Raw genomic sequence first — 23,544 nt, 5'->3', positions numbered from 1 at the left:
GGGGACACGTACTGCCCGCGGACGTGGAGATACCCGCGCCGGCAATGACGACGATCTTGCGATGGCGGCGTAGTGTCTTGGTGAGAAGATCGATTTGCGACCGCTGGTCGGCGTAGGAATCGACGCCCGGATTTGTGAGATCAAGATGGACCGTTGTGCGTTCCTTGGGGGTGACTTTCCGTCTTTTCCTGGCGGGCGGCATCTCATCCTGGCTGCGAGCCGCGCTGGACTCATCTGCCTCCTGCGACGGGGGCGGCGAGGGCCAAAAACCTGGCGGCGCGCAGGGCGACGCCGGTGGCGAGCTGAGATCCGAGACGTCCGAAAGGCCGTCGTCCATTGTCTGTAGTAATGGAAAAGATGACGGTCGTAAATTTTTCGAGATGGGTTGGTGGTGAGAAAAGGAAGTTGTCGAGTGGTCGTTCTGTTCTTTTTTTTTTTTTTTTCAAAAAAAAGGGACAAAGATGACGGGACACGGATGGCGGGCGTCAGAGGAACCAAAGACCAGAAACTGTATCAAACAGCGTACAGAATCACGGCACACCTCAACCAGACCATTGACGCGGAAAGTCTAGACAGAAGACAAAGCGGGCGGGTTTGCTGGGTGTCAAACGGAAGAGGGGGATTGTTTTGTGGGAGATGGAAGAAAGGAAAGACAACGGGGGAGATGGGAAGAAGGTGGCCAGGTGAATCGATTGTCCGGCAGTTGTTGGGAAGCGATGAGGGTGACGGGGGAAGAAAAGGGAGTCGTCCGCTGGAACCAGCTTTTGTGTTTATGTTTGACCCACGAGAACAACACGGGCGAGCAAGCAGGGCGAGTAGCTTCTCTGGCACGAAGGCTGATAGTTACCCGGTAGTAGGCAGTAGGCACTCGTACTGTTGGCTAGTAGGTCGCTATTACTCGCTCCCTGGCAGAGTAGGCAAACCACGAGAGCAACGGGCAGCAGAGCGACGAGTGGCACGCTGGCAGGAATGTGAGAGAGAATAATAGGTCAAGACAGCAGTCCTAAGAGGAGTACCTCATAGAGCAGCAGTCTCTGTGTTTCGAGGTAGGCTACGTAGGCGAGACTAGGGGGATGGCATTGGTTTAATTGTTTGAGAGCAATCTGGTTCATTATTATCTAATAAATCAGTTATATATAATACTACTACTTAGGTATACTACTATATTTCTATTTTACAGTATTGAATCTTGCAGTAATAAAATATAGCTCTATCAAAGTCTTCTCTTATGACGGCCTCATCCGCTGCATGCGGGTGTTTGTTCAGTTTGTGTCGCGCCTTTAGCCCTTGCCTCGTGCTTTGGGATAGAAGTCGGAAGCCTCATTGGCTGAACCGGGAATTATCCGTGTCCATTGAGCAATGATTGGCTGTAGTCCCCGTTGGCAGGGCTACGGGACCCACTGGCTGCGGCGGTACCTTGCCTGGTGAGGCTGCTATTACTACCTGGTACTAGTACAGCCTCTATACACTGTTAGTACGGAGTATTAAGTTACCTGTTAGTGTACCTACCAAGTACACCTAGGTACATACCCAATGTAGCTAGTAACTAGTTAGTTACTAACTAACTAACAGGTAGGTACCTAGTAGTTACTAGTGTACGGAGTATGGATACTCCGACCGATCCCTTTACTCCGTGAGTCTGTAGTGTTACTAGTGTACCTCCACCGTCACCTGATTAGCAGCTGACTCAGCAGCGGTCGGGACTGGCCCTGGACCCCAGAGGGAGAAAGAAGGTCAACTCCGACTGCGGGCGAGAGCTTGCTGTGATTTTGTTTATTTTTTTTTCCAAGGGTGATCAGTGCTTCAGATACTGTCTGAACCTGGGAAACCTTTTTCCCGCGCTTCCACCTGTGCATCACTTTGATCGACCGGGTTCGAGGGGACCTTAACGTCAATCGCAGGTCATTGTTGACTGTGCTGAGCGATAACTAATAGTCGTTGAATTACTGCCCTGCTTACTCATCGTCGAAACTGATTGATTGTGAAAGCGAAAAAAATCCCCCCCGACTATCTTGTATGAGAGCAATGAGGGAGTCGCTGCCTTAAGGGATTCTCTTGGCTTTGATCGTTGTCGAGAGTCTGTGCGGGTTTGTTTGGTTTGGCTGGCCGGGCTGGCCGTCGTCATGCCGCTGATGATGGACGATTCAATTACCGTGGACGACCTCTTTGGGGTGTCGACCACTCTGGAGCTGGGATTGACGTCGCCGTCACCCTCGTCGGTTACCAAAGGATTAGCCCAGCGTATTGACGAGCTGCGCTTGCTGGGCTGCTGCCAGTAAGTCTGATGATAGCTGTTGGAGAAGAGGCTGGCCAGGCAGATAAGAAGAAGAAACGCAGACCACTGACACTGTAGGCAGAAAGGTGGCATGGTCTAAGCTGGGCTGTATCGCCTGTATATCACAGGATGGCCTACGCGTTAATGTCCGCCATCTCCAGTGTCGCCCGTCAGACGGCAAATGGGTCTTGAGCGCCGATACCCCCCTGCTCCCCGTCACTGAGGCCCATGGCGGGAATCCCCTCGTCCATTTGTCATGGAATGAAACTGGCTCGGAACTGGCGATCGCGGACTCGTCCGGACGGGTGTCCATCTACTCGGTTTCCATCGCTCTCAACAGCATCCAGGGCCTGCGCCAGGCCATCTTCGACCAGGAGGACGATGCGGCGCAGATCGTGGGGATGATGTGGCTGAACAGTCAACGATCGGTACGTCACTTTAACCCTGCCTGATATGATAGCAAGCTGACACGGGTTCGTTCAGGTACATGCCTTTCATCAAGCAGCCAAAATGAATGGTCGTTGGGCGTACTCGCCGTTTCGGCGGCGTCCCACCCCGCCCTTCCACCCGGGAAACAAGCCCGCCTTACTGACGTTGTCTCGATCGGGTCAACTGAAGCTGCTCTACCAGAACCCCGACAGCAGATGGGCCGAGCTGTCTGCAGAGTTGAAGAACACCGGCCACTCAGACAGACTGCTTACACATGCCACCATGGTTGCCACGCAGAGTAACTTGTTCTTCCCCTTAATCCTTTCCAGGTGAGAAAAAAAAAAGGCTAATCAACGCTTCTAGATGGTATCCTAGTTGCTACCTATTCGTCTTGTCAGAAGATTTGTCTCTATCGCGTACAGATTAATTGGACTCAACTTGACAACAGCCAACCGAAGCCTGCTCCACCGTCCGCTCAGTTCCAAACGCCAGCTTTTCGCCTCCACCATGTCAAAATAGAGTCCCCGGGTAATTTCCTGGGCCCAAATCGCAATCTAGGAGAATCGTCGGAAGATTTCCCGTCTTTCCCCAGCTCTGTTTATTGTCTCACTCACCTCACCATCATCCAGAATCCACTCGATAACCCAACCGGAACGGCCACTGGTCCATATATGATTGCAGTCTACGCAAACCCGCTTTGCGCGTCTCCAGATCACGCAGGGGTGCACGGTTCAGCAAGTGTCATTGTCAGGTGGCAACTAGACACTGCTTCCCAGACCCTTCACCCAAAATTCGATGAAGTGGCCTCGAAGAAGACCAGCATCCAAGCAAAGGTACCCACCGACCCTCTGTCTTTATATCTTTGTTGGGGTGGAATACTCTAACCCAGCCCATCAGCCCAAGGTCGAGCTTCGCAGGCTAGAAGATGTTTACTCGGACAAACACGTTATCTCGGTCGAAGTCACGGAATATGGCAACGTTCTGGCATTCACTCACGATGACGGATCAGTCTCGTTCTATGACCCTAAGAATATGACCACTTTCAACGGGGTCGACGATACAAATACAGTGACGAGTTTGGCTCAAGTAGGGTTTCTCTATCCCATCGGGATACCAGGTTGCCTCCCCCCCCCCACTCTTTCACTAGGTCCTTCTTACCGAGCATTAGCAGCTTACAGTCTTAGGTTTCCATGTTGCATTCTCACCGAACGCTTGCATTTATGCTGTATTGGATGGGGACTGGCAGATGCACCTGAGAGTTATGGAGCACTCATTTGGTGCGGAACAAGGGCTTTACGACGACAGTATGCTTTCTCCTCTTCTCTTTTCTATCTTTAGATCGTTCCACGATCGTGTTCTTGGTGTTCTTGAATGGCGACCTCTAACAGAAAACAGCTAAATTTTCGGCAGCTGTTGCATCTCTGACATTAGCATTTTGTCGTGGGTGTGGCAGTGATGTAAACACTGATGATATTCTCTTTCTCACCTTACAGCAACTCTCTTCTGGTCAGTGGAAATGTTCTTATTTGACCGAACCTCGCTAGCTAACACGTACTGTCCAGAGGCTCAAAACACACTGATCAGCGAGATATACCGGGCTTTACCAATAAACTGTAACTTTACTGCCGAACAAGAGAAGCTACTACACCACCCTTACATCCCACGCAGCCTCAGTCTACAGGCTGCCTTGGGGTTCAAAACTAGTTCCAAACCACGCGATCTGGTTGCGGCGGTTCCATGGGCAATTCTTAACCTTCGCCATGCCTCCCTCCTATTCGTCTACTTCTTTCAATACAACAAGGGCCCTCAGACCGAGCCCCATGACGCATGTAAGTACTCTATAAAATTAAATATACATAAGTATCCATTTAGCTAACCTGCCTGAAGATGTTCTACGGATGGTTCTCGGCAATACTAAATGGGCACTTGACTTTTCCCATTATATCATGAATGAGGTGTTCGATCTGGTAGACGAGTTTGAAAGTGTCTTTAACGACCAAGAAGCATTTACACAAAAGCGTTTGTCTTTCCCTGAACTTCCAATAGAAAAAAAAACCAACATATCACTCACGTCTTGTTGCTAGTGAAATCGACCAGCTCTTTGGCCCTGATCATCCTTTTGTCGAGCATGTCTCGAGCATTTCTCCGGTACATCTGTCGCGGGCTACGGGGCGTATATGCCGGGTTCAGTAATGCGGTGGCGCTCTCCGGCGACGCAAGAGTGTATTACACGGAGATCTGCCAGACGCTGGACGCCTCCCCGGTCCAGATCGACGTGTACGAGAAGTTTCTCGCCGGGGTGGATTCCGCCGTGCGACACGCCTACCAGGGCGCCGGCTTCGGGGACGCAGAGCGCCCCAACCCGGAAAAGGAGCTGCTGGTCAACGCGCGCATCCCGCCCGTCCTGATCCCCGCCGTGGCCACCCTGCTCAAACAGACGGTCCCGGCCTTGAAGCCCGAGATCGACCGCATGGCAATCTACCTGTGTGACTATAGCTGGCTTGGCTTCACGGACGACCGGCGCACAGAACTCTACCGCAAGACTCGTAGCGTGGATGTCCTGAAAAAGATCCCCCTGAGTGTCGTCCCCAATCCGTCCTGCGAGGGTGAGAATGGCAAGATGACAACGGCTACTCCCCTGCCGTCGCCGCCGCGTCGCAGACGGTGCGTTCGCTGCTGCGAGATCTCCGGCGACATATCAACCCCTCGCTCGCTGCTTTCCTTCCGCATGGTTGCCAAGATGGGGATTTTGCGGTCCTGTCTCTGTGGCGGGATGTGGACGTTTGCGTCGGGGTCGGGGGACCCGGTGGATAATAGTTGATTTGTCGGCATGGGTTATGTTTTATGTATACTTTATATGCAGGTAGCCTAGCCTTATAGTAAGAAGTATTCTAGTATCGTCGAATGTCGAGGCTTATAGTATTTCCTTGGCTGTACATATCTATTCTACGCATCTTGTCATGTAAATCTCATTGATTGTCGATTGCATCATCTAAGATACACATCCTTTTTTAATTCCAAGTAAAAGAAAAAATTTGCACAATTCCACAATTAAGCCTATAAGCCATGTCGTTAGCCATGTTGATCCGAAGACAAAATGTAATCAGGAATTCTTCATTGTTTGTAGCGTACCTTAACAGCGTACTTCCGCTGGGGAAAGTGGATCTGCTTCTTCTTCGCCTTCTCAGTCTTGAGGGAGGACTCGTGCTTGGTGAGCTTGCGGCGGAGCTCACGGGTGAGCTTGGGGCGGAGGTCGAGAGGAAGGTACTTCTTGTTCTTGTAGAAGAGACGCAGCTGGGCGCGCTGGTTGGCGTGGATGACGGTGAGGACACGGGCGATCGACTTGCGAACGTCGTGGCTGAATGGTCAGCTTTCGAAAAAAAAAAAAATCATTCCAAAAGTGATGAAAATCCGGTCCATCGATCTATCGAATCCATCGAATCCATGTCGAATTTAATGACTCATAAAGTATTCTCTCCTCTCCTCCTTTTTTCCTTTTCTCTCTTTTGTTGCATTCATTCGATAGGATTCGATAGATCGATGGATCGATAGATTGATAGATCGATGGATTGATGACAGTATCGGATGGGTATTAACGCACATTCTCTGAGACTTCGAGGAGCCACCGCTGGCCATCTTCTGAACGCGGAGCTGGCTCAGCTCAGTCTTCAACTCCTCAAGCTGCGTGCTGAGCTCATCCTTGCTCTTGCCCCAGAGCTGACCGGCCTTGACCTTGGAAGTCGACTAGACAGGAGAAAAAAAAATTCGTCAGTACTTCTCGAACGAAGAAATCCAAGTCACCGTTTCATTCTCTAGGATCTCACAACATACCATCTTGGCGGCTTGAATCGTGGCGTGCGGTTGTCGACGTGAGGATTGAAGATGGACCGGTCAATTTGGTGTTCGTTGTGGGACTAGGGTTTTTTTCTTTCGCGCTGTGCGGCTCGCTGCGCGCTAAGCGGGCGAGCCTGGCACGTGACGCTCCCAACTCTAAGTTTCTAACTCCGGCCGGCCATCGCCAAGCCACGGATATGAGTGGAGGTACGTAGCAGGACTGTCGTATGTTTGTTAAGAGTTAACTACAACTACTACAGATGCTAGTCATCGAGACGGCCATTTGATTCGGCGATCATGCCGTATGGTGCTACTTAAATTCATCTGAATCAACTAAAAAAATACTACATTATCTTCTTAATACCCCCCCTCCCCCTCTCTACATGGCTTCCGCGACAGGCAGCGGATGGGCCCAGCTCCGGCAGCAGGCCCGTTCGCTCGAGACTCAGGTATCGACCTAACCTGCAATCATTACGATGGTCTACTGCAAGATGTTAACATCATAGACGGAGAACCTGTTCCATACCTACTCGCAATATGCGTCCATGTCGAAGCTGCCGCCCACGCCGTCGGAGGAGGAGCAGCGGATCGAATCGCAGCTCAAGGATCTTCTTGAACAGGTGAGATGAAGCATTTTACTTCGCTTTTGCAATAGAAACCCAAAGCAAGAAAAAGAAATCTAACTGTTTTTCCTAGCGAGAAGCTCTGATCTCCCAACTCGGCCGGTTGCTCGATTCGGAAGCAACTCTGACAGCTTCCGCCCTGAAGCAGAACAACCTCACCCGCCACCGCGAGGTGCTCCACGACCACCGCCGGGAACTGCAGCGGCTGGGCGTCGCCATCGCCGAGACACGCGACCGCGCCAATCTGCTGTCCAACGTACGGTCAGACATCGATGCGTACCGGGCGTCGAACCCGGCCGCCGCCGAGGCTGAGTACATGCTCGAGGAGCGCGGGCGCATCGACAACAGCCACAACATGATGGACGGCGTGCTCAGCCAGGCGTACGCGATCAACGAGAGCTTCGGTCTGCAGCGCGAAACTCTGGCCAGTATCAACCGCCGCATCGTCGGCGCTGCGAACCATATCCCTGGCATGAACACGCTTATGGGCAAAATCGGCACCAAGAGGAGACGGGATGCGATCATCCTCGGTGGCTTTATCGGTTTCTGTTTTCTCATGCTGCTTTTTTTCAGTTAGGCTCTTGCTCTTTTCTCGCTGCTTTTTATCCCTCTTCCAATGCGTGTCTTATATTCAGCGGTTCTGGACATCGAGGCGTTTGCGGGCGTACTACTCTACTATAATTCTTTATACATGGTGATCTATCTTTATGATGGCGTTGTCGTCTAATTTTATACATATAATGTACATGTGAGAGGGAAAAAAAACAGAGAAGAGAAGTGTTATTCATGTCCAAAAATCACGCCTTGACGACAACCCGGGGTCGGGGCTGTGTCGATTCGGCCGTCTTGGCCGCCGAGTCCCAAGCCTCAGCTGGCATGTCAGACTCCATCCTAATCCTCTTCTCTTCCACTAGTCTCTGGATTCCTTTGTTCAGAGCGTCCAGCTCGGCGTCCTCGGCTGGGCCGCTCCCCGCCCATCGAATACGACAGTTCTCGTCAAGTAGGTAGACATATCCGACTTTCGAGTTCATCATCCCGATAGCCTCCTTAAGCCCGTCTGTTAGACCCCTGCGGACGAGAAAGTATCGCTCGTGCTGTTCCTCTGGCAGCTTCTTTCTCATGCTCCACATGAACATCCGGATCAGTCCAGCTTTAAGCGGGTTCTCCTCAAGGTTGATATCAACCTTCTGGACTGCCGGTCCCCCCGCCGCGAGAGCCTCGTAGAGCCCAGGGTTCTGTTTGGGGCCCAGGAAGGTTGCCACCTGCCGCTCAGCCCAGACGCTAGAGAAGAGACTGACGACGGAGATCTTGCCGCGTAACAATGAGGTGGTATTCTGCGGTTCCTTGGGTGACGCCAGCGTATGCCCGCATAAATTCGGAAAATAGAGAGCCTTTTCGCGCTTAAACAGTCGCAGGTTCGATAGGAAAGTCTTGCCTTCATGATAGCGCATATTCGACCATTCGCGGAAGTACGGTTTCGCAACTTGTCTTGTTCTATAATCAGACAGAGAAAATTAGTATATCTGTTTGTCGTATCGTCACAGAATAACATCACTGACAGCTCTTTCCGCCTCTCAAGGTGCTTGTCGTAATTGACAAAGTCATCCCGCCGTTCGCCCAATGTCCGCTTATCAATTCCTGTGTTCTGCCCTTCCTCTGGTGGAATCACCGTTCCTATCGGGCGGTCGAGTGACGGCGGAACAAAGTCTTCATCGCCCGGCTTGCTGCTGGGATTTGCTGTTGGAGATGGATTCTGCTTGAACTGGACCCTCGTACTGGGGGCAGCAGTTGTTGCCTTTTTGCCGTTGCTGTTTCCGTTGTTTCCTTTCTGGTTCTTGCTAGTGTAGTGACGCAGAGCTTGCCTGGAGTGCAGAGTAGTCGCAGCATGGCGGAATTGACAGCTGAGACAGCGGCCACCCCGGAGAGCGGACGCCTCCGTGAGGAAGGAGAAGGCCAATGGCTTCCACATGTCGGATCTGGGCTACTTTTTTTTATCCTCACAGAATGGCGGCCTGGCAGTGCGGCGTGCCTTTGTTTGCTGGGCAGATACCAATAATGTTTTCGTTTCCGAGCGGAGCTTAATTGATTTCGCCGAGTCCCGTGATTTGGTGGCACTTTCGCGCAAATCTGACGCGCCCTTGGCCAGTTCGCGTATTGACAACAGCATACGGTCTCGCCATCGAATAAACTGCTTAATACAGAAGTTTTATGTGTGTGGCATCGACGAGTAGCACAGTTCAGGCAGCTGACGTCCCATCCATGGCTCAACGGACCGCCTCAGGAATCATCCGACCGCCAAAATGGAGGCAGGGGCAAAGGCAGAGGCAGAGGCAGAGAAAGCCCTTTTCTTCAAAGAGCTCGATAAGCTCGATTACATGACAGATGGGTCCCAGGACCAAGAGGATGAAGAGTTTTCCAGAATGATCATAGCTTCCCGGATAGGGGAGTGTTCTGCAGTATCACGTCCGACGTCTACTGGCCATCTTCCTCCACCTACGATTCTCCCACGGGCAAAAACGGAACCCCAGACTGTGATATCACGCCCCCAGAGCTCTGGGCGAGAGGGGCCGATTGTCATCCAGGACTCTTTTTCATCTGAAATAGAAAACTCCACGGTAATACAGAGATCACATCCAACCAGGTCTCTGGGCAATATGGTTCAGGTGCCAGCGAGTAAGCGAAGGAAAACCGCTGCTTCTTTCAAGACAGTCCCAGAGAATCTGCAAATCTTCAAGGATCTCACATTCTGTAAGTCATGAGGTATCTAATCCGGTATATTGATGCTTATGAATGTCAGTCTTCTTCCCTAACAACGATATTTCTCCTCTACGACGTCTACGCATCCAAAAAGCACAGGAATACGGCGCTCGGTGGGCGAGAGCTTATGATGGGACTGTCACTCACATCATAGTTGATATGAATCTTACCTGGGAAGATTTAGTGACGTATCTCAAGATCAAGTCTTTTCCGGTAGGTGTACACGCAAGCACTGGGACCTGTTCACTGACGCAGAGGAAACTTTCAGGTCGGAATCTCGGTTGTTAACGAGGGCTACCCGGCAGAATGTATCACATTCAGATCTGTTCTTAGTCCGTATCACACACGATTTCATGTCAAAGGAGCCCCGACATCTTCCACGAGCGATAAAGAGGCAACACCGGTCCAAAGTACGGAGCCAGAGTCTTTGCCATTGAAACCATCTCGAAATAAACGCCCTTACTTGCCAGCACAATCACAAGATCTTGACAGTCAAGTCGCCACCAGTGCTGTCGTGGATGAACAGGTTCCTGAACCGCATAAAGGTAAAGGTGGAGGAGAAATTAGTCACAACCCCGTTCTTCTTCAAAAACGTGACGCTCTTGATGAGATGATAGAGGCGGCCAAGTTAGCCGAAGATCTGGTGAGGCAATTTATTTTTTTTTTCTTGTTCCACACGCTGACAGGATTCGCATAGCCCTTAGATCCACTAGAACTCGGCGATGACGAGGATCCTATAGAGACCTCAGGATCAGAGTCGGAATCACCAACTAAAGACCCCCTCCGTAAACAGTTACAATCCAAAATGGGCGACGAGTCTATTCCGTGGCAGCAGAGATTCACCTGCATGCTGAAGCATGACGGAAGCGTGGATGTAGACAACCCGAATCATCGGACAATAGAGATTCTTCAGCAAATGCTAGACTACTACACCAGGACTGCTGATACATGGCGAACGATTGCGTATCGAAAGGCCATCGGTGCTCTTAAGAAGCAGCAGAAGAAAATCATAACGAAGCAGCAAGCTCTCTCGATACCCGGTATTGGCGAGCGGCTGGCGGACAAGATCGAGGAGATTGTGTGCACAAACCGTCTCCGTCGTTTGGAGAACGCGAACGCTACACCTGAAGACATTGTATTCCAAAAATTTATAGGAGTCTACGGGGCAGGAGTTGCACAGGCGTCAAAATGGATCGCGCAGGGGTTTCAGTCGCTGGACGATTTGAAGGAAAAGGCGCCGTTGACCAAAAATCAGCGCATCGGGGTGGAACGGTATCACGATTTCGCCCAGCGCATCCCTCGACATGAGGTCACCATGCACGGCGACATCGTCCGCCGAGCCGTGACAGCGGTTGCCCCGGAGATGCAGGTCATCATCGGGGGCTCCTATCGCCGAGGCGCAAAGGACTCGGGCGACATCGATCTACTCATTACCGGGCACAATGCGACGCTCGAGCAAATCCGAAAGCTCATGATAGACGGCGTCGTGCCCTCGCTCTTCGCACAAGGGTTCCTCCAAGCCAGCCTTGCGACGACTTCACGGAACGACGGGTCCAAATGGCACGGGGCATGCTCGCTGCCGGGCAAAGACCTCTGGCGACGGATCGACCTGCTTTTTGTCCCCGGGGCGGAGCTGGGCGCTGCGCTGATCTACTTTACGGGCAACGACATCTTCAACCGCAGCCTGCGTCTGCTGGCGAGGAAAAAGGGCATGTGCCTGAACCAACGGGGGCTCTTCAAGGATGTGCTGCGCGGCACTGACCGGGTGAAGTTGAACGCAGGCTGCCTGTGCGAGAGCCGAGACGAGAAACGGATCTTCCAGCTGCTAGACGTGCCGTGGCGGCCCCCCGAGCATCGCATATGCTGACGTGCCCAACACGGCGCTGTGTGCGACATTTTTTTTCCCCTTCCATTGCTTTGACGAGTAGTTGCAGATGCCAGTTAGATAACAAACCGAAGTCTTGGACAATCGGATTGTTCTTGTCCTTGTCCTTGTCCTAGCACTGTAGAGGATGGGGAATTTAATCCCGGGTCCCGTGACATCACTGATCGAGGATTCGAGGCTCGAGCGTAACGAGGTCACCACAAAGTAATAGCAGGAGTAAGCCAACGGGGAGATAATCCTTCTTAAAAAAACAAACATAAATCGCTTACCAAAGATATCAAACCGCGAAATTATAATACTTGCCCTGTATTAAATCTTAACCATTCCTCTCTGCTACTCGAGTCGCACAGCAGCTCCGGTGACAGCTGAGCTGGACGCTACGTTGTCGAGTCCAGTTCTTCTCCTTGATTAGGTACTATTACTACTATTATTATTCTTCTTGTTATTCCCTCCTACTGCTGTGCACTCTGCATACGACATACGACATACGACATACACATACAATCTGTGACTGACCGATCTCATCACCGCCTTTCTGCGGTGAAGGGCCTCACAGCTGCTGCTGATCAGGCGGAGAGCGTTTTTGTGTGTGTTGTTGCCAGACCGCCCGTGTAAAAACCCTCGTTTTGCCGCTGCTTTTGTTGCTCCTCCACCACCTCCCCCTCTGGAACTGCCCATCCCCATTCCTCTGCCCTGCTGCTTTCCACCACGCGAGTTTCGCGAGTCCTGGTGTCTCTTGCTTGCGCTTTCAACCACTGGCTGGCCTGCCTGCCCAGAGGTTGATTGAGCGACGGCCTCTGGTCTCGTTGGTGGGCCCACGTGCCAACCGGGGGGTCCTTTTTTTTGCCTTTCGACATCACTCACCCCCCCCCCCCCCCCCCTCGTGAAATACTGGTGAGTGTTTCCCCCTCATCTTCCTTTCAATGAAATTGACCAGTCGATCAGACTAGGCTAGATATCCTCTGATTTATTCCCGTCGACACGTCCGTCGCGCCGACAGCGCCTCGTCCACTCACGCGTTCCCAAAGACCACACAATGGGTCGCAAGCCGAACCAGCTGATCCTCGAGTTCTTCATTCGAGGGCAGAAACTCGAAGACGCGAGCAACCGTTATCAGCACACTTGCAAGGCCTGCGGCGAGAAATTTCCCAAGGGCCGCATCGACAGCTTAACAAACCACCTCGTCAAGAAGTGCCAGGCCATCCCGCTGCGTGATCGTCAACGCGTTCTGCTGCGACTTCACGAGCTGCCCGACCTCGCCGACGGAGATCAGAAGGACGCTGCCCTGGCGGCTGCCGGTAAAGGCGGCAAACCCCTCGACCTGCCCTACACAACCAGGCAGAATTTCGATGGGCTGAACGTGCTGGCCGAAGCTTCGAGACAAGTCGGCGCCTCCGATCACACCAAACGCGGGCCCGCATACACACACTCCGTCACCGTGGGGGGCAAGACTGTTATCGTCGACCCGGCGCTGGAAGCGGAGGGCTTCCAGGGACATGCGCCGGGCGACCACATGGATGAAGATGGAACCCATGGGAGTGGTACGGGATGCTTTTCTTGCCTGCGTGTTTTTTTTTTCTTTTTGAAACGGTGTGCAGCTGGCTAATAAAGAATAACAGGAACTCCTCAACCCTCCTCCCTCGCAGGAATCGACCACCACGCGTCCGCATCCCCCCCGTTGGCCGACGCGTCCCTCACGCCGGATCCGACCTCCAACGTGCGCCAGTCACAGCTATCGATGATTGCAGCATCCGCCAGCGAGATGGTACCTCACGGCATGCCCCTAGAACATGACCCCACTGCCATCGGACCGGATGGTCTCCCCAAGGGCGGCACGCCGTGGGGTCAGCAGCTGTCGAGCCACGAGCAGCTTCTCTTTGACAGCTTGCAGGAGCATGACCCGTCCTTGACCGCCGCTACCCAGCGCGCTGCGGCGTTTCCCAGGCCTATCGCGATGAATCCAAACTCGCAGGCCAAGGGATTTGTCAATGAGTTTGGCAACTCGACCAAGCCATCCAAGCCGAAAGTGCGCGGTCGATTCTCTGCCGCTCGACGTCGCGAAGTGCAAGAAGTGCGCAAGCGAGGGGCTTGTATTCGCTGCCGCATGCTCAAGAAGCCTGTAAGTCTTATGTTTCTTGCTCCCCATAAACTCCGCTACAAACATTCGCCTAACCGAAAAACGTATAGTGCTCCGGCGACAGTCCTTGTACCACCTGTGCCAGCGTGGAGAGCGCTCGTCTGTGGAAACACCCGTGCATCCGTACCCGCATCGCCGATGAATTTGAGCTGTACAATGCCAACCTGCACGCCACGCTCGCCTATCATGATGTGAGTGGGATGCGGAATCAGGTCAAGTTCGAGCACTACGCGGGCCGCATCGAAGTCACCCATTTTGAAGAGAGCTTGGTGTTTGTCACCTTCACAGGTCTCCAGGGTCAAAAACCTTCGGTGTCCGCGCTTGATCCTCAGCTCCAAGGGCTTGGGGACGATGCACAATTCCAGGCGCCTCCTCACGAAATCTATCTGCTGGACAGCGATGCCGATGACTTGCCTGGGAAGCTCGAGATGTACATCAAGAAAACCGCGCCCTTTTTCTACGAGCGTGAGAGCTCGGAATTTATGAGGCCTACCTTGTTGAAAGCGGCTGAGCTGAGTCAGCAGAAGAAGGTACATTCTCTCTTTCTCTCTCAGAGATATATATGGACGGAGCACTGAAGCTAACTGGAAGTTTTTAGGATATCTTGCTAGAGCGTGTGCTGGAACTCTGGGTTGCAACTCACGTTCTGGTCGACTCGGAACTCCGCTGGAAGACCTATATTAACCCAACCCTCCCACCGACCTCGATGCACACGCTCGCCCAGCCGACGGACGACGGGCGGATCCCGGTCGACGAAATTACTAACCCGGAAACGTACGGGCTGCTGTGCAGTCAGCTCCGCGCCGCGACCGAGAAACGTGCCTCGCAGCTGAGCAAGTCCGTCATGAACGATCTGGAACGCCGACTGCTCCAACGCCAGCAAAGCGGCTGGTTCGAGACTTTCCTGGTTGCCATCATTTTGCTCAACTGCGTTGAGAGAACCTGCTGGCTCTTCCGTTCTTGGGAGCATGAGAACTTTGCGCCTCGAGTAGGTCTTGTCTTGCTTTGGGAACAAAAATCAATTCCCGTATCTGACTGTTTGCAGTGGCCACTCGATAAACGCCCTCCCTACTATGCCAACCAAGGCGAACGGTTTTCGGACATCTTGCACATGCTGCTGAAGATGCGCAGCCTGCCTCCGAAGGCGACTCCGAGCCTGGAGAACGGCATCTTGAAGGCGATTGAAGGGAGCGACGAGAATGCAACCCAGTGGTTTGAAACGATCAAAATCACACGTAAGTTTCCGACCAAGATTTAAAATGACCGGAACTGAATTGACTTTTCTTTTTCTTTAATTCTTTTAGCGCAATTTCTCGAACAACGCCAGACTGCCGACTTTGACCCAACGGATTCCCGCTCATTTGATCTGCGGTACGGCTCAAAACTGCTGTATCCCACTCAGACTCCGATTGCTTAGGGACGCAATTTCATAAGGGTTTGCCAAAAGGGGGGGGAAAAAACAAAAACAAAAAAAAAAAAGAACAGAACAGAACAAAAAGCAACGCGAGAAGGAAACATGTAAAACTTCATGGCGTTCTTTCTATCTTAGCCCTAGCCTTAATTAACTCTTGGTCTGTGAAATATCAAATCCAGGCAAACGCTATTACAGGAGTAGCATATAGAAAGTAGACAGTAGAGAGGAGACAGGAGATAGTTGATAGTAAAGAAAAGAACTAGGCAAGATCCCAAATCAGCCTCGCTTCACAGACCCCAATCCCAATCCCATTCTCGGACTCGTTATCATTCTCTTCGTAGTCAGGGATATTCACAGTGAGACTATCGTTTGGATCGAAGGGTTCCGAGCTAGACCAAGCCAAACACTCCGTCAGAGAAGGGTGCTCGTCCATCTGCACCGACTCGGCAAGTGACAAGGAGACGAGTTCGATATCGTCTCTGGTGGGAAACGGACAGATATGCAGTGATGTCTGGACGGTTTTGAACGAAGCTGAGGACTTGCAGGTAGATGGTGAGGAGGGGGGTGTTCTCCGACTGCGTTCGAGGAGGACGTAGTGCGTTTCTTTCGATACGTAGGCGACGAATTGGCTGGAGTATAAGAGTATGAGTAGATGGCCATTGTGGGATTAATGCAAGGCAGGGCATATAGTAACTTACTAGTCATGATATATATGGTCGTTGTGGATGAGATCCGTAACGGTGCAGAGGAGGACCGAGTCTGGATCGTCTGGGTTGGCGAACATGGAGAGGAGGGGGGAGTGAGGACTCAAACGCAGGCCTGGGGCGTTGGAGAGCCAGTACTGGTCGTTGATTTTGGAGAAGAGCAGGAGGGTTCGTTCCATTGTAGACGGACAGTTGGGAGGAGGAGTAGTACGAGGAGTAGCAGTGTTGATGCTGGGAGAAGGAGGAGCAGCAGGAAAAGTGGATAGTTTAAAGAGATGCCATATTAGCATGGTCAGCCAGAGGAGAGCGTTGACTGTTGTTGTCAAACTCGGTGTGTCTGCTTCATCCATGATCAAAACCTACTGAATGGTAGAAATGAAGAAGAGAAGAGGTACAGAACTGCTAGAAGAGTTACAGAACTGCTGTTTTATAGCAAGCCATGTCCTCTAGATTACCATTAATATACAGTATCATGTCAGTAAATACATCCATCTAAACACTTCTCGCCAAGTCAGTCCCTGCCTCTTTTGTTTGCTCCAATATCACGGCGTAGAATTTGCCTTCTTCCGAGGTGTCATGGTACGGTCCTGCTGATACAACGGCCCTGAATCATCAGTACGAAACAGTACAAAAAACGACTTATCGTGAAGTTTATTCTCTTACCACCCCTTGTATTTCGGTTGGTTGAAGATATCCGTAAACGCTCGCAGGATGCGCAACGGTAGCTCGAGGATGGAGGGCAGCTCTGGCCCGTCCCCGCAGATTGGTAAACCCAGCCGGTTGACGGGGAGGTAGGCAAATTCTGCCGTCTGAGGGTTACGTGTTTCTTGGAAGATCAAAAGACGGCGTGCGAGCGACATGGTGGGTGATGTGTTTTGTGGTATGTAGCATGTACTTGTACTATGCATACCCAAATCTCTCGGCTAATTGAACAGTCAGTCTAGTCCATCCACTTGACTCGTCTGACTTACATGTAGGGAGCATATGACAATGCTGGAATAGGCTATGCACACTCCTGTACAATGCCTCTGTATACCTTTTTTTTAGACTGTAAACGCGTCGTTGATAAGAGGACCGTGATTGAGACGTGTTGATCGGGTCTCGATGATTGGCTAGACCAGGCGCGGGGTGAGGGGCAATCAGGTACTTCTCAACACTATGTAGTACAACTGATAGTTAGAGCATGTACTATGTACTATGTAGGTACTCAACTATAGCCAGGCAGTTATATTGCTATATACGGAGTATAGTCAGAAAAAGCATATAAATCTCATATCAAATCAAAATCGGGTATCACAAAGAAGACCACAGGTCGACGAGAAGCATCGTCAACATCAACTCGTTAGCAAACGCTCGACACGACACGCATATATCAAATAAAAAGAGAGAAAAGAGAGACATATATAAACGGATTACATATGAAAAAAAAAAGAATGAAAAAATAGAATCAAGCATCTAGTTCACCGTCGAGCACTCTGCGAGCGGCATCCAGCCGGCGCCGCAGAACCCGGACAGCCTTCGGGTCATGGTCTGGCGCGACGGTGATGGCTTGCAGTTCCATGCAGACATTGCCCAGGCTCTGGAACAGCTGCTCCAGGACCTGCGCGTCGTCCTGGTTTAGGGCAGTGCCGGATTTCGAGTGGGATCCGGCTCGTACCATCGACACAAACGATGTCGCAAGAGATTGGGACGTGGGGGGCCCGGAAGACGAAGAGAAGCCATTCGCATGACGGCTCCCGGCCTGTTTCCAGGCCAGACGAGGCGTCGTCTCAGACGGCGAAGTGGGATCGTTCTTCTTTCGATGAGCGTCTGGTTCGACGTATCTTTGCTGAGAGCGCAATTCTATTGCAATTAGAAAACTCAAATCTTTGCTTTTTGTTTTTTGTTTCATTTCTTCTCACCGGCAGTGAATTTCCGATCCCAATAGAGAACGCTATCAAGATCGTCGTCGTCGTCGTCACCCTCCATCGCAGTGGCAAAGGTCGCAACCGTGGACAGCGAGGCAACGCTGTCCGCTCGTGAGTGTCGCCCCGTGTGCGCTGGTCTGGTGGTTTCTGTCGATCCCGTCGAGCTCTGGCTTGAACGCCGGAGCTTCGCGCGGGAATAGCTCCCCAACGCGCTGTGCAGGATAAAATGCTCATAGTCAAAGGCATCCTCTCGTTCCTCATGTGGAGTCGCATCCAGCGAGTGCGGGACCGGGGGAAAGGCTTCCAAGGAGTCGCTCAGGTCTTCGTCTTCGTAGGGTTCTTGTAGGATCTTCTCAAGTGCCTCCCGATCGATACTCCCATCTGATCCGTCATAAGCATAGTCGCCTTCCTCGGCATCTTCGTACAGACTTTCTACGGTGGATTTTCCGTCATCAAAATGGGTCAACCCGGTAGCCGACGGGGCACGCGGCGTGTTTCTTGCCGTGTTGATAGGAGTGCTCGTCCGTTTGGAGCCGGAGCTGGTTGAGCTGCGCTCTACAAAAGAATTCTTGTCGTGTTCAGCCTGGGGCTTGCTGCTGCCTTCTTCTCGCTTCAATTGCTCCGAATGGGTATGGAATTCGCTCATGCTATCACGGTACTCCATGGAGTTTGTATACCATTGATCGGCCGCAGTGAAGGGACTGGTTCCACGTAATGATTGCAGGCTGCGTCGACGAAGGTTGTCTTCCTGCGTTTTCACTTTGAGCGTTGAGATCTTGATATGGAGACCCTTCATCTGGTCTTGGAGATCCCGGACCTGAAGTTGGGATTGTGCACGTGCGGGTGGGTTGTTAGCAGCAGCAGAAGCAGCAGCAGAGGGCGTTGATTTCCCGCTTAGCGCTACGCTCCCATTCTCTGGCTCCGTCAAGATCCCAAGCCCCTTGGGTAGGTCAGACGTCACGCCTTCTTCCAAGTACGATATTTGCCCCTCCATTGCACTTGGTGGACGGATTGACGACGTGGATGCCCGATGAGTGAGATAGGCTCTGCTAGGGTCGTACCGGAAAGACCTCTCATCGCTACGCAGGTGAGAAAGGCTGGTGGAGCCCATTGCACTGACCGAGCGGGACAGATGTGTGGCTTGGGTAGATTGCATGCTTGACTGGGAAGCTGACGGCAGATTGATCTCGCTCTGGACTCTCGAATGGCGGTTGTTGAGGCTGTTGATCGCATCTTGGGTTGTGACGTGAGTGGGACGGGGGCGGAGAACAGAAGACTTGCGATCCGTACGAGAAATAGATTGGTATAGTCCTCCAGCAGGCTGATGAAGGCCAAGCGGAGAGGAAGAGGATGGTGACGAGGGCGTTGGAGAGAGCGACGGTGACAGTCGCACCGACGACCGAGCCCGGCTGAGATTGCCTTCCATCAGCTGCGCATTTCAGTTAGTTTTGGAGATCTTTCTTCAAATAACATGATGCAAATCCAACTCACAGTAAGCCTCTTTTTCGCATTCTCTAGAATCCTCTCCGCCTCACTACTCAGAATCGTCGATGAGAGGTCTTCCCCAGGCCCTTCTCCCGGCGCCGACACGGCCCTGGTCCTCGCCAGTTCTGCGCCAGGTTGCTCGACGGCCCCCGCGCCATCATTATTTCGGGGAACCGAGGACTTTCTCACGTGAGTGTTCGCCTGCTTCTCCGATGTCGCCGGAGCGACGCCCTCCAGCCGACCCGTATTCTTAACCGCCACCCATTTCGACGATGCATCGCTGCCACCACTGATGGTTGAACTGGACGAGCTGCTCCAGCCCTCCGCCTCCCGGGACTCCTTCATGGAGAGCTGTTCGCGCAGCGTCGGGGAGCCTGATAGTCCCTGGGCCTGGTTCCGTGGCTCGAGATATCGCGTTGTGGTCGGATTGTGGTTGTGCGACGGTGACGTCGTATCTTCCTCGCCAATGTCGGACAATCGGCGGCTCGCATCGATGCTTTCATGCATCCAATGTCGCTGGAATCCCCTCTTCTGCTGCTGCTGCTGCTGCTGCAGACGACCGGAGTCCGAGATCGCAACGCCGATCTGCGTCCCGTCCACGCCTGATTCGCTCTGAGAGTGATGCAACGTGTTGTTATGGTTGTAGCTGTTGTTGGGAGCGTGTAGCGACTGCAGGTGGGACGACAACGACGGCAGCTGGAAGGGAGGAGACGGGGTCGAAGACTCGCGCTCCCCGTCATCAAACGGTAGGATCATATCTGGGTTCGTCAGGGTCGGTGAAGGGGGCACCACCGCAAAATGTTGGTGGTGACCGTGGCTCTCGTCGCCAGACGCCGGGTGACGCAGGCCCGCGAGCGACATGGTGACGACACAGTATATATATATATATGAAACTGTTCCCCCGGCGCGTATTGATAGGAGGGAGAACCAGTCTCAATGGTAAAAACCAGTAGACAAGGACCGGGGAGCCGGTGCAAAAGGGCGGGCTACGGGGCCATACGCAGGAACAGAACGTGTTGGTGGTGCCCAGGGAAAAAAAAAACACGCCAGTAGGGAGGGAGAGAGTGGTGAATGAAGAACAGCACAGCACGGTCCACCACACAATAATAATACAGACAGGCTAAGTAGTGGGCTAGTAGTTCACTATGACAAAAGGAATTAAAGTAAGCAGAAGAGATTGGAATGTCTCGTTGGACTGAATGCTGTCGACTCAGACCTCACTGTTGGCGGGCGCCCAAATAACACCATTTTGCCAAAAGGGGCAGCGATCTGTGCCGAGTGTTTTACTATCAAGCCAAACCCTTGATCGGTTCAGAACGGTCTCGTGGGTCTTGTCTAGGGGTTCTGCATAGGAGATTATTTCTGATATTCACTCCGTAGTCTGTACTCTGTAGACTTGATCAACAAGATATCACAACAATAAGGAACCCTGAATAAACAACCCCGATCTCCTGAATCGAGATCTACTTTGTATTGTGTAGGAACTATTACTCCGTAGTAAACAGTCCAAGTAGGACCCAAGTGGTTCGCCCCACTGCATCCAGAGGTTAAAGCGTCCTTACGTACCTAACGGAGTGCTCTGATGTCAGGATCCATGGGATATACCTAGGTAGTAGACCACCATATGCACTCCTGCAGGGGTAAAAAGTAGGTTCAAGGGGGGAAAGAGGTTAAAATATGAAGGAAAAATTGCATCGATGTAGGTATAGTTATCTAGACTGTACAAATTCGGTGTCTAACAGGGGATAATAAATGCCTGGAAACTCCGACGAAAAGAAACTCAAACAATCCAACCCCAGAGACTTTTGGTATACTACTTCATATGTAGTACTACTGTTTATTTGATCTTCTCCAGTAGTAACTTGGCGCCGCTCGCTGTCGGACCGCTCTTCTTCTTGCCATCTTTGCCGGTCTCAGAGACGGCCGCAGCCTTCTCAAGGGCCTTCTTGTTCTTCTTGAGCGTTTTGAGTAGCTCGTTGCGCTGCGCAAAGTCGTCCGACTCGGCCATCGCAACGATTACGAACGTGTTGGACCCCGTCGCCCAGGCCATGATCTCGTCCTTGATTTGCGCGTAGAGTAGGGTGTGGAAGTCGAGCGCCGGCTGGACCTTCTCGACCTTCTTCTCGGCACTGTTGAACCGTCCGCCCTGCACAAGGGACTTGAGCAAGCGGCCGACAAAGGCGGCGTCCTGTGTGTCCGCTTTGGACTTGGCTGCCGTAGCGATCGCGCCCAGCGCGGCGCTCTTGTCTCCCGTGCCGTCGAACAACACTTCCGTGACGAACTGGCAGCCGAAGCTGGTGTCCAGAAGCGAGTCCGCAGCAGCGGCAATGAACTCGAGTAGGGTGGGCGACGCCGCTTGCACCAGCTCCTGGCGACGCGTTTCCGGGTCTTTCTTTGACGTCTCCTTGCGGATCTCCCGCACCTCCTCCAACACCGCCTGGTCGGTCTCCGTCAGGAGCCACTTGACCCGGTCGCCAGCAAACGGGAACAGGATGGGTATCCGTGCTGTCAGGTCGGTGACCTGGTACTGTAGCTCTTCGTTTCGTGTCTCTGCGGACGAGCCTTGGTTGAGAAGCTCCGAGAAGATGGACTTGGCCGTCAGCTTGGTGTCGTCCACGACTTCATACGCCGCCAGAAGAACCGTGTGGCCATGCAAGTCGCCGGCCATCATCTTGACGGTATCCCGGTAAAAGCGCAGCAGCAACTTGCGGTCCTTGGCGTTCGAATATGCCAACGACAGCGACATCAGCCTCGAACCAGACTTGGTGAACGCCAGATTCTTGACCAGGTCGCCCTCCTCGTCACCTTTCAATAGCTCGACAAACTCGTTGGACTCGGTGCTCCCAGGTTTGGTGTTAAGGAAATATTGCAGCATAGCGTCGTGTAGTATAGTAAAGCCAGAAGTCTTCTTCTGCACAAGTTGGTTGATCATCTCAAACAGATAACGCATGATGGGCGCCCTCTTCTCCGGATGCTCTGCCAGGATCTTGGAGAGATCCGCCGATTGATCTTTGGTGGTGTCCTCGAAAATCACAAACTCCGCTCCGTACCATTCTCGGAGAAGTCGTGCCTTTTGTTCCTTCGTCGCAACGGTCCGGTAGATATCATCCAGGATCCAAGACCCTTCAGGGTGGCGGATCAATCGCTTGACATGGCCATAGAACTCCGGGATGATTGTATCCCGAACCTCGGCGTCGCCATGCACAATCAACTTCCCGACCAAGAACTTGGCGTACCGGCTCTGCGCCAGGTCGAGATATTTGCCCTTCAGTTCAGAAGCAATCTGCTTCCGCTGTTCGATGTTGGCATACTTCAAGGCAGTCTGAATGACTCGAACCGAGTCGTGCTTGAACACGAAATCCTTTACGCGTCCAGTGACGATCTCAAACAGCTCGGCAATGAGCTTCTTTCTCTCCTCCAGGGGTACATGAGACTTGCGGCGCAGACGCTCCCACAGCTTCTTCGAACGTTCGATAATATCGGAATTCGGCTTTGCTGCTTTGCGTTCTTGCTGAAGGGCTTTTTGCTTGGCATGCGATTCGCGAGAGTTGTTGTTGTTGTTGTTACCTTGAAGTAGGGTACGACCAGGTCAGCTAATGCATCCTTTCATTTGAGAATAGGTCATATCAACATACTCTTGGGCACAGGTTCATCACTCTTCGATTGTTCCTCGTCGCTCTCTGCGATATCACCACTCGCATCCTCCATATCAATATCGTCCGCTTCCTCGTCGAGATCGTCTGCGGAATCCGAAACATCATCAATGTCGAAATCATCCTCATCCCCGTCCTCTGATTCCTCCTTTTGAACTTCCTTTTTGCTCTTCTTCTTGCTAGCCTTCTTGTCCACCTTCGCAGGCTTAGAGCTCTTCTTTGACCCGGATTTGGAAACAGTCTTCTTCATGGTCGCAGACTTGGACTTCTTCGAAGCGGAACTTTCCTTGACTTTGGTTCTTTTTCCATCACGCTCATCCCCAGCGTCAACACGACGCTTGACACCGACCATTGCTTCTTTAAAGTAAAATTAAGAAGGGAAAAAGTAGAATTGGTAAAAGAAACTAAGGTCGAAGGGCTCCAGACGCTGCTGCTTCGGTA

The 23,544-nt window shown here is 52.2% G+C and overlaps 11 protein-coding genes across 11 annotated transcripts in view; 4 read left to right on the top strand and 7 right to left on the bottom strand.

The window, feature by feature from the left end:
• ASPZODRAFT_139064 (hypothetical protein) overlaps window positions 1-337 on the bottom strand; it is a gene marked incomplete at both ends in the record, with an annotated part of 1,982 nt that extends 1,645 nt beyond the window's left edge. The window contains one exon of the mRNA XM_022724516.1: window positions 13-337. Within this exon, the coding sequence (XP_022584199.1) occupies window positions 13-337 (325 nt within the window). The remainder of the gene's footprint in view (window positions 1-12) is intronic.
• A 1,409-nt stretch (window positions 338-1,746) lies between these two features.
• ASPZODRAFT_89066 (hypothetical protein) lies at window positions 1,747-5,525 on the top strand (the record flags this gene model as incomplete). The annotated part of the gene is made up of 10 exons (XM_022730345.1): window positions 1,747-2,275; window positions 2,358-2,703; window positions 2,759-3,002; window positions 3,068-3,537; window positions 3,602-3,821; window positions 3,889-4,008; window positions 4,100-4,210; window positions 4,267-4,533; window positions 4,592-4,723; window positions 4,789-5,525. The coding sequence occupies exons 1-10, from the start codon at window positions 2,124-2,126 to the stop codon at window positions 5,523-5,525; spliced, it is 2,799 nt and encodes a 932-aa protein (XP_022584198.1). The 5' UTR covers window positions 1,747-2,123.
• A 230-nt stretch (window positions 5,526-5,755) lies between these two features.
• On the bottom strand, window positions 5,756-6,538 carry ASPZODRAFT_139062 (hypothetical protein; the record flags this gene model as incomplete). The annotated part of the gene is made up of 4 exons (XM_022724515.1): window positions 5,756-5,761; window positions 5,837-6,062; window positions 6,306-6,448; window positions 6,536-6,538. The coding sequence occupies 4 exons, from the start codon at window positions 6,536-6,538 to the stop codon at window positions 5,756-5,758; spliced, it is 378 nt and encodes a 125-aa protein (XP_022584197.1).
• Window positions 6,533-8,020, top strand: ASPZODRAFT_1002200 (hypothetical protein). The gene is made up of 4 exons (XM_022720759.1): window positions 6,533-6,745; window positions 6,799-6,987; window positions 7,045-7,158; window positions 7,235-8,020. The coding sequence occupies exons 2-4, from the start codon at window positions 6,922-6,924 to the stop codon at window positions 7,736-7,738; spliced, it is 684 nt and encodes a 227-aa protein (XP_022584196.1). The 5' UTR covers window positions 6,533-6,745; window positions 6,799-6,921; the 3' UTR covers window positions 7,739-8,020.
• On the bottom strand, window positions 7,725-9,175 carry ASPZODRAFT_128191 (hypothetical protein). Its single transcript, XM_022721950.1, has 2 exons — window positions 8,721-9,175; window positions 7,725-8,655 (listed from the first exon to the last, which is right to left on the bottom strand). The coding sequence occupies exons 1-2, from the start codon at window positions 9,128-9,130 to the stop codon at window positions 7,959-7,961; spliced, it is 1,107 nt and encodes a 368-aa protein (XP_022584195.1). The 5' UTR covers window positions 9,131-9,175; the 3' UTR covers window positions 7,725-7,958.
• Window positions 9,176-9,330: 155 nt separating this feature from the next.
• ASPZODRAFT_128188 (hypothetical protein) lies at window positions 9,331-11,892 on the top strand. Its single transcript, XM_022721949.1, has 4 exons — window positions 9,331-9,909; window positions 9,959-10,131; window positions 10,187-10,561; window positions 10,616-11,892. The coding sequence occupies exons 1-4, from the start codon at window positions 9,462-9,464 to the stop codon at window positions 11,783-11,785; spliced, it is 2,166 nt and encodes a 721-aa protein (XP_022584194.1). The 5' UTR covers window positions 9,331-9,461; the 3' UTR covers window positions 11,786-11,892.
• A 774-nt stretch (window positions 11,893-12,666) lies between these two features.
• On the top strand, window positions 12,667-15,538 carry ASPZODRAFT_128185 (hypothetical protein). The gene is made up of 7 exons (XM_022721948.1): window positions 12,667-12,697; window positions 12,749-13,344; window positions 13,423-13,922; window positions 13,991-14,470; window positions 14,539-14,928; window positions 14,986-15,175; window positions 15,245-15,538. The coding sequence occupies exons 2-7, from the start codon at window positions 12,840-12,842 to the stop codon at window positions 15,355-15,357; spliced, it is 2,178 nt and encodes a 725-aa protein (XP_022584193.1). The 5' UTR covers window positions 12,667-12,697; window positions 12,749-12,839; the 3' UTR covers window positions 15,358-15,538.
• Window positions 15,474-16,444, bottom strand: ASPZODRAFT_22414 (hypothetical protein). Its single transcript, XM_022727890.1, has 2 exons — window positions 16,053-16,444; window positions 15,474-15,983 (listed from the first exon to the last, which is right to left on the bottom strand). The coding sequence occupies exons 1-2, from the start codon at window positions 16,406-16,408 to the stop codon at window positions 15,614-15,616; spliced, it is 726 nt and encodes a 241-aa protein (XP_022584192.1). The 5' UTR covers window positions 16,409-16,444; the 3' UTR covers window positions 15,474-15,613.
• A 49-nt stretch (window positions 16,445-16,493) lies between these two features.
• On the bottom strand, window positions 16,494-17,113 carry ASPZODRAFT_128182 (hypothetical protein). The gene is made up of 3 exons (XM_022721947.1): window positions 17,030-17,113; window positions 16,722-16,981; window positions 16,494-16,662 (listed from the first exon to the last, which is right to left on the bottom strand). Exons 2-3 carry the CDS (start codon window positions 16,916-16,918, stop codon window positions 16,551-16,553), a joined length of 309 nt encoding a protein of 102 aa, XP_022584191.1. The 5' UTR covers window positions 16,919-16,981; window positions 17,030-17,113; the 3' UTR covers window positions 16,494-16,550.
• A 165-nt stretch (window positions 17,114-17,278) lies between these two features.
• On the bottom strand, window positions 17,279-20,666 carry ASPZODRAFT_128181 (hypothetical protein). Its single transcript, XM_022721946.1, has 3 exons — window positions 19,457-20,666; window positions 17,960-19,394; window positions 17,279-17,900 (listed from the first exon to the last, which is right to left on the bottom strand). The coding sequence occupies exons 1-3, from the start codon at window positions 20,309-20,311 to the stop codon at window positions 17,506-17,508; spliced, it is 2,685 nt and encodes an 894-aa protein (XP_022584190.1). The 5' UTR covers window positions 20,312-20,666; the 3' UTR covers window positions 17,279-17,505.
• A 442-nt stretch (window positions 20,667-21,108) lies between these two features.
• Window positions 21,109-23,534, bottom strand: ASPZODRAFT_89046 (hypothetical protein). Its single transcript, XM_022730343.1, has 2 exons — window positions 23,086-23,534; window positions 21,109-23,017 (listed from the first exon to the last, which is right to left on the bottom strand). Exons 1-2 carry the CDS (start codon window positions 23,453-23,455, stop codon window positions 21,288-21,290), a joined length of 2,100 nt encoding a protein of 699 aa, XP_022584189.1. The 5' UTR covers window positions 23,456-23,534; the 3' UTR covers window positions 21,109-21,287.
• Between the last annotated feature and the right edge of the window lie 10 nt (window positions 23,535-23,544).

Source organism: Penicilliopsis zonata (assembly GCF_001890105.1).
Source record: "Penicilliopsis zonata CBS 506.65 unplaced genomic scaffold ASPZOscaffold_2, whole genome shotgun sequence".
In the NCBI taxonomy this organism is placed as follows: Eukaryota; Fungi; Ascomycota; class Eurotiomycetes; order Eurotiales; family Aspergillaceae; genus Penicilliopsis; species Penicilliopsis zonata.
The sequence above is the reverse complement of the archived record's forward strand: the minus strand, read 5'-3'. Positions and strand labels throughout refer to the sequence as shown.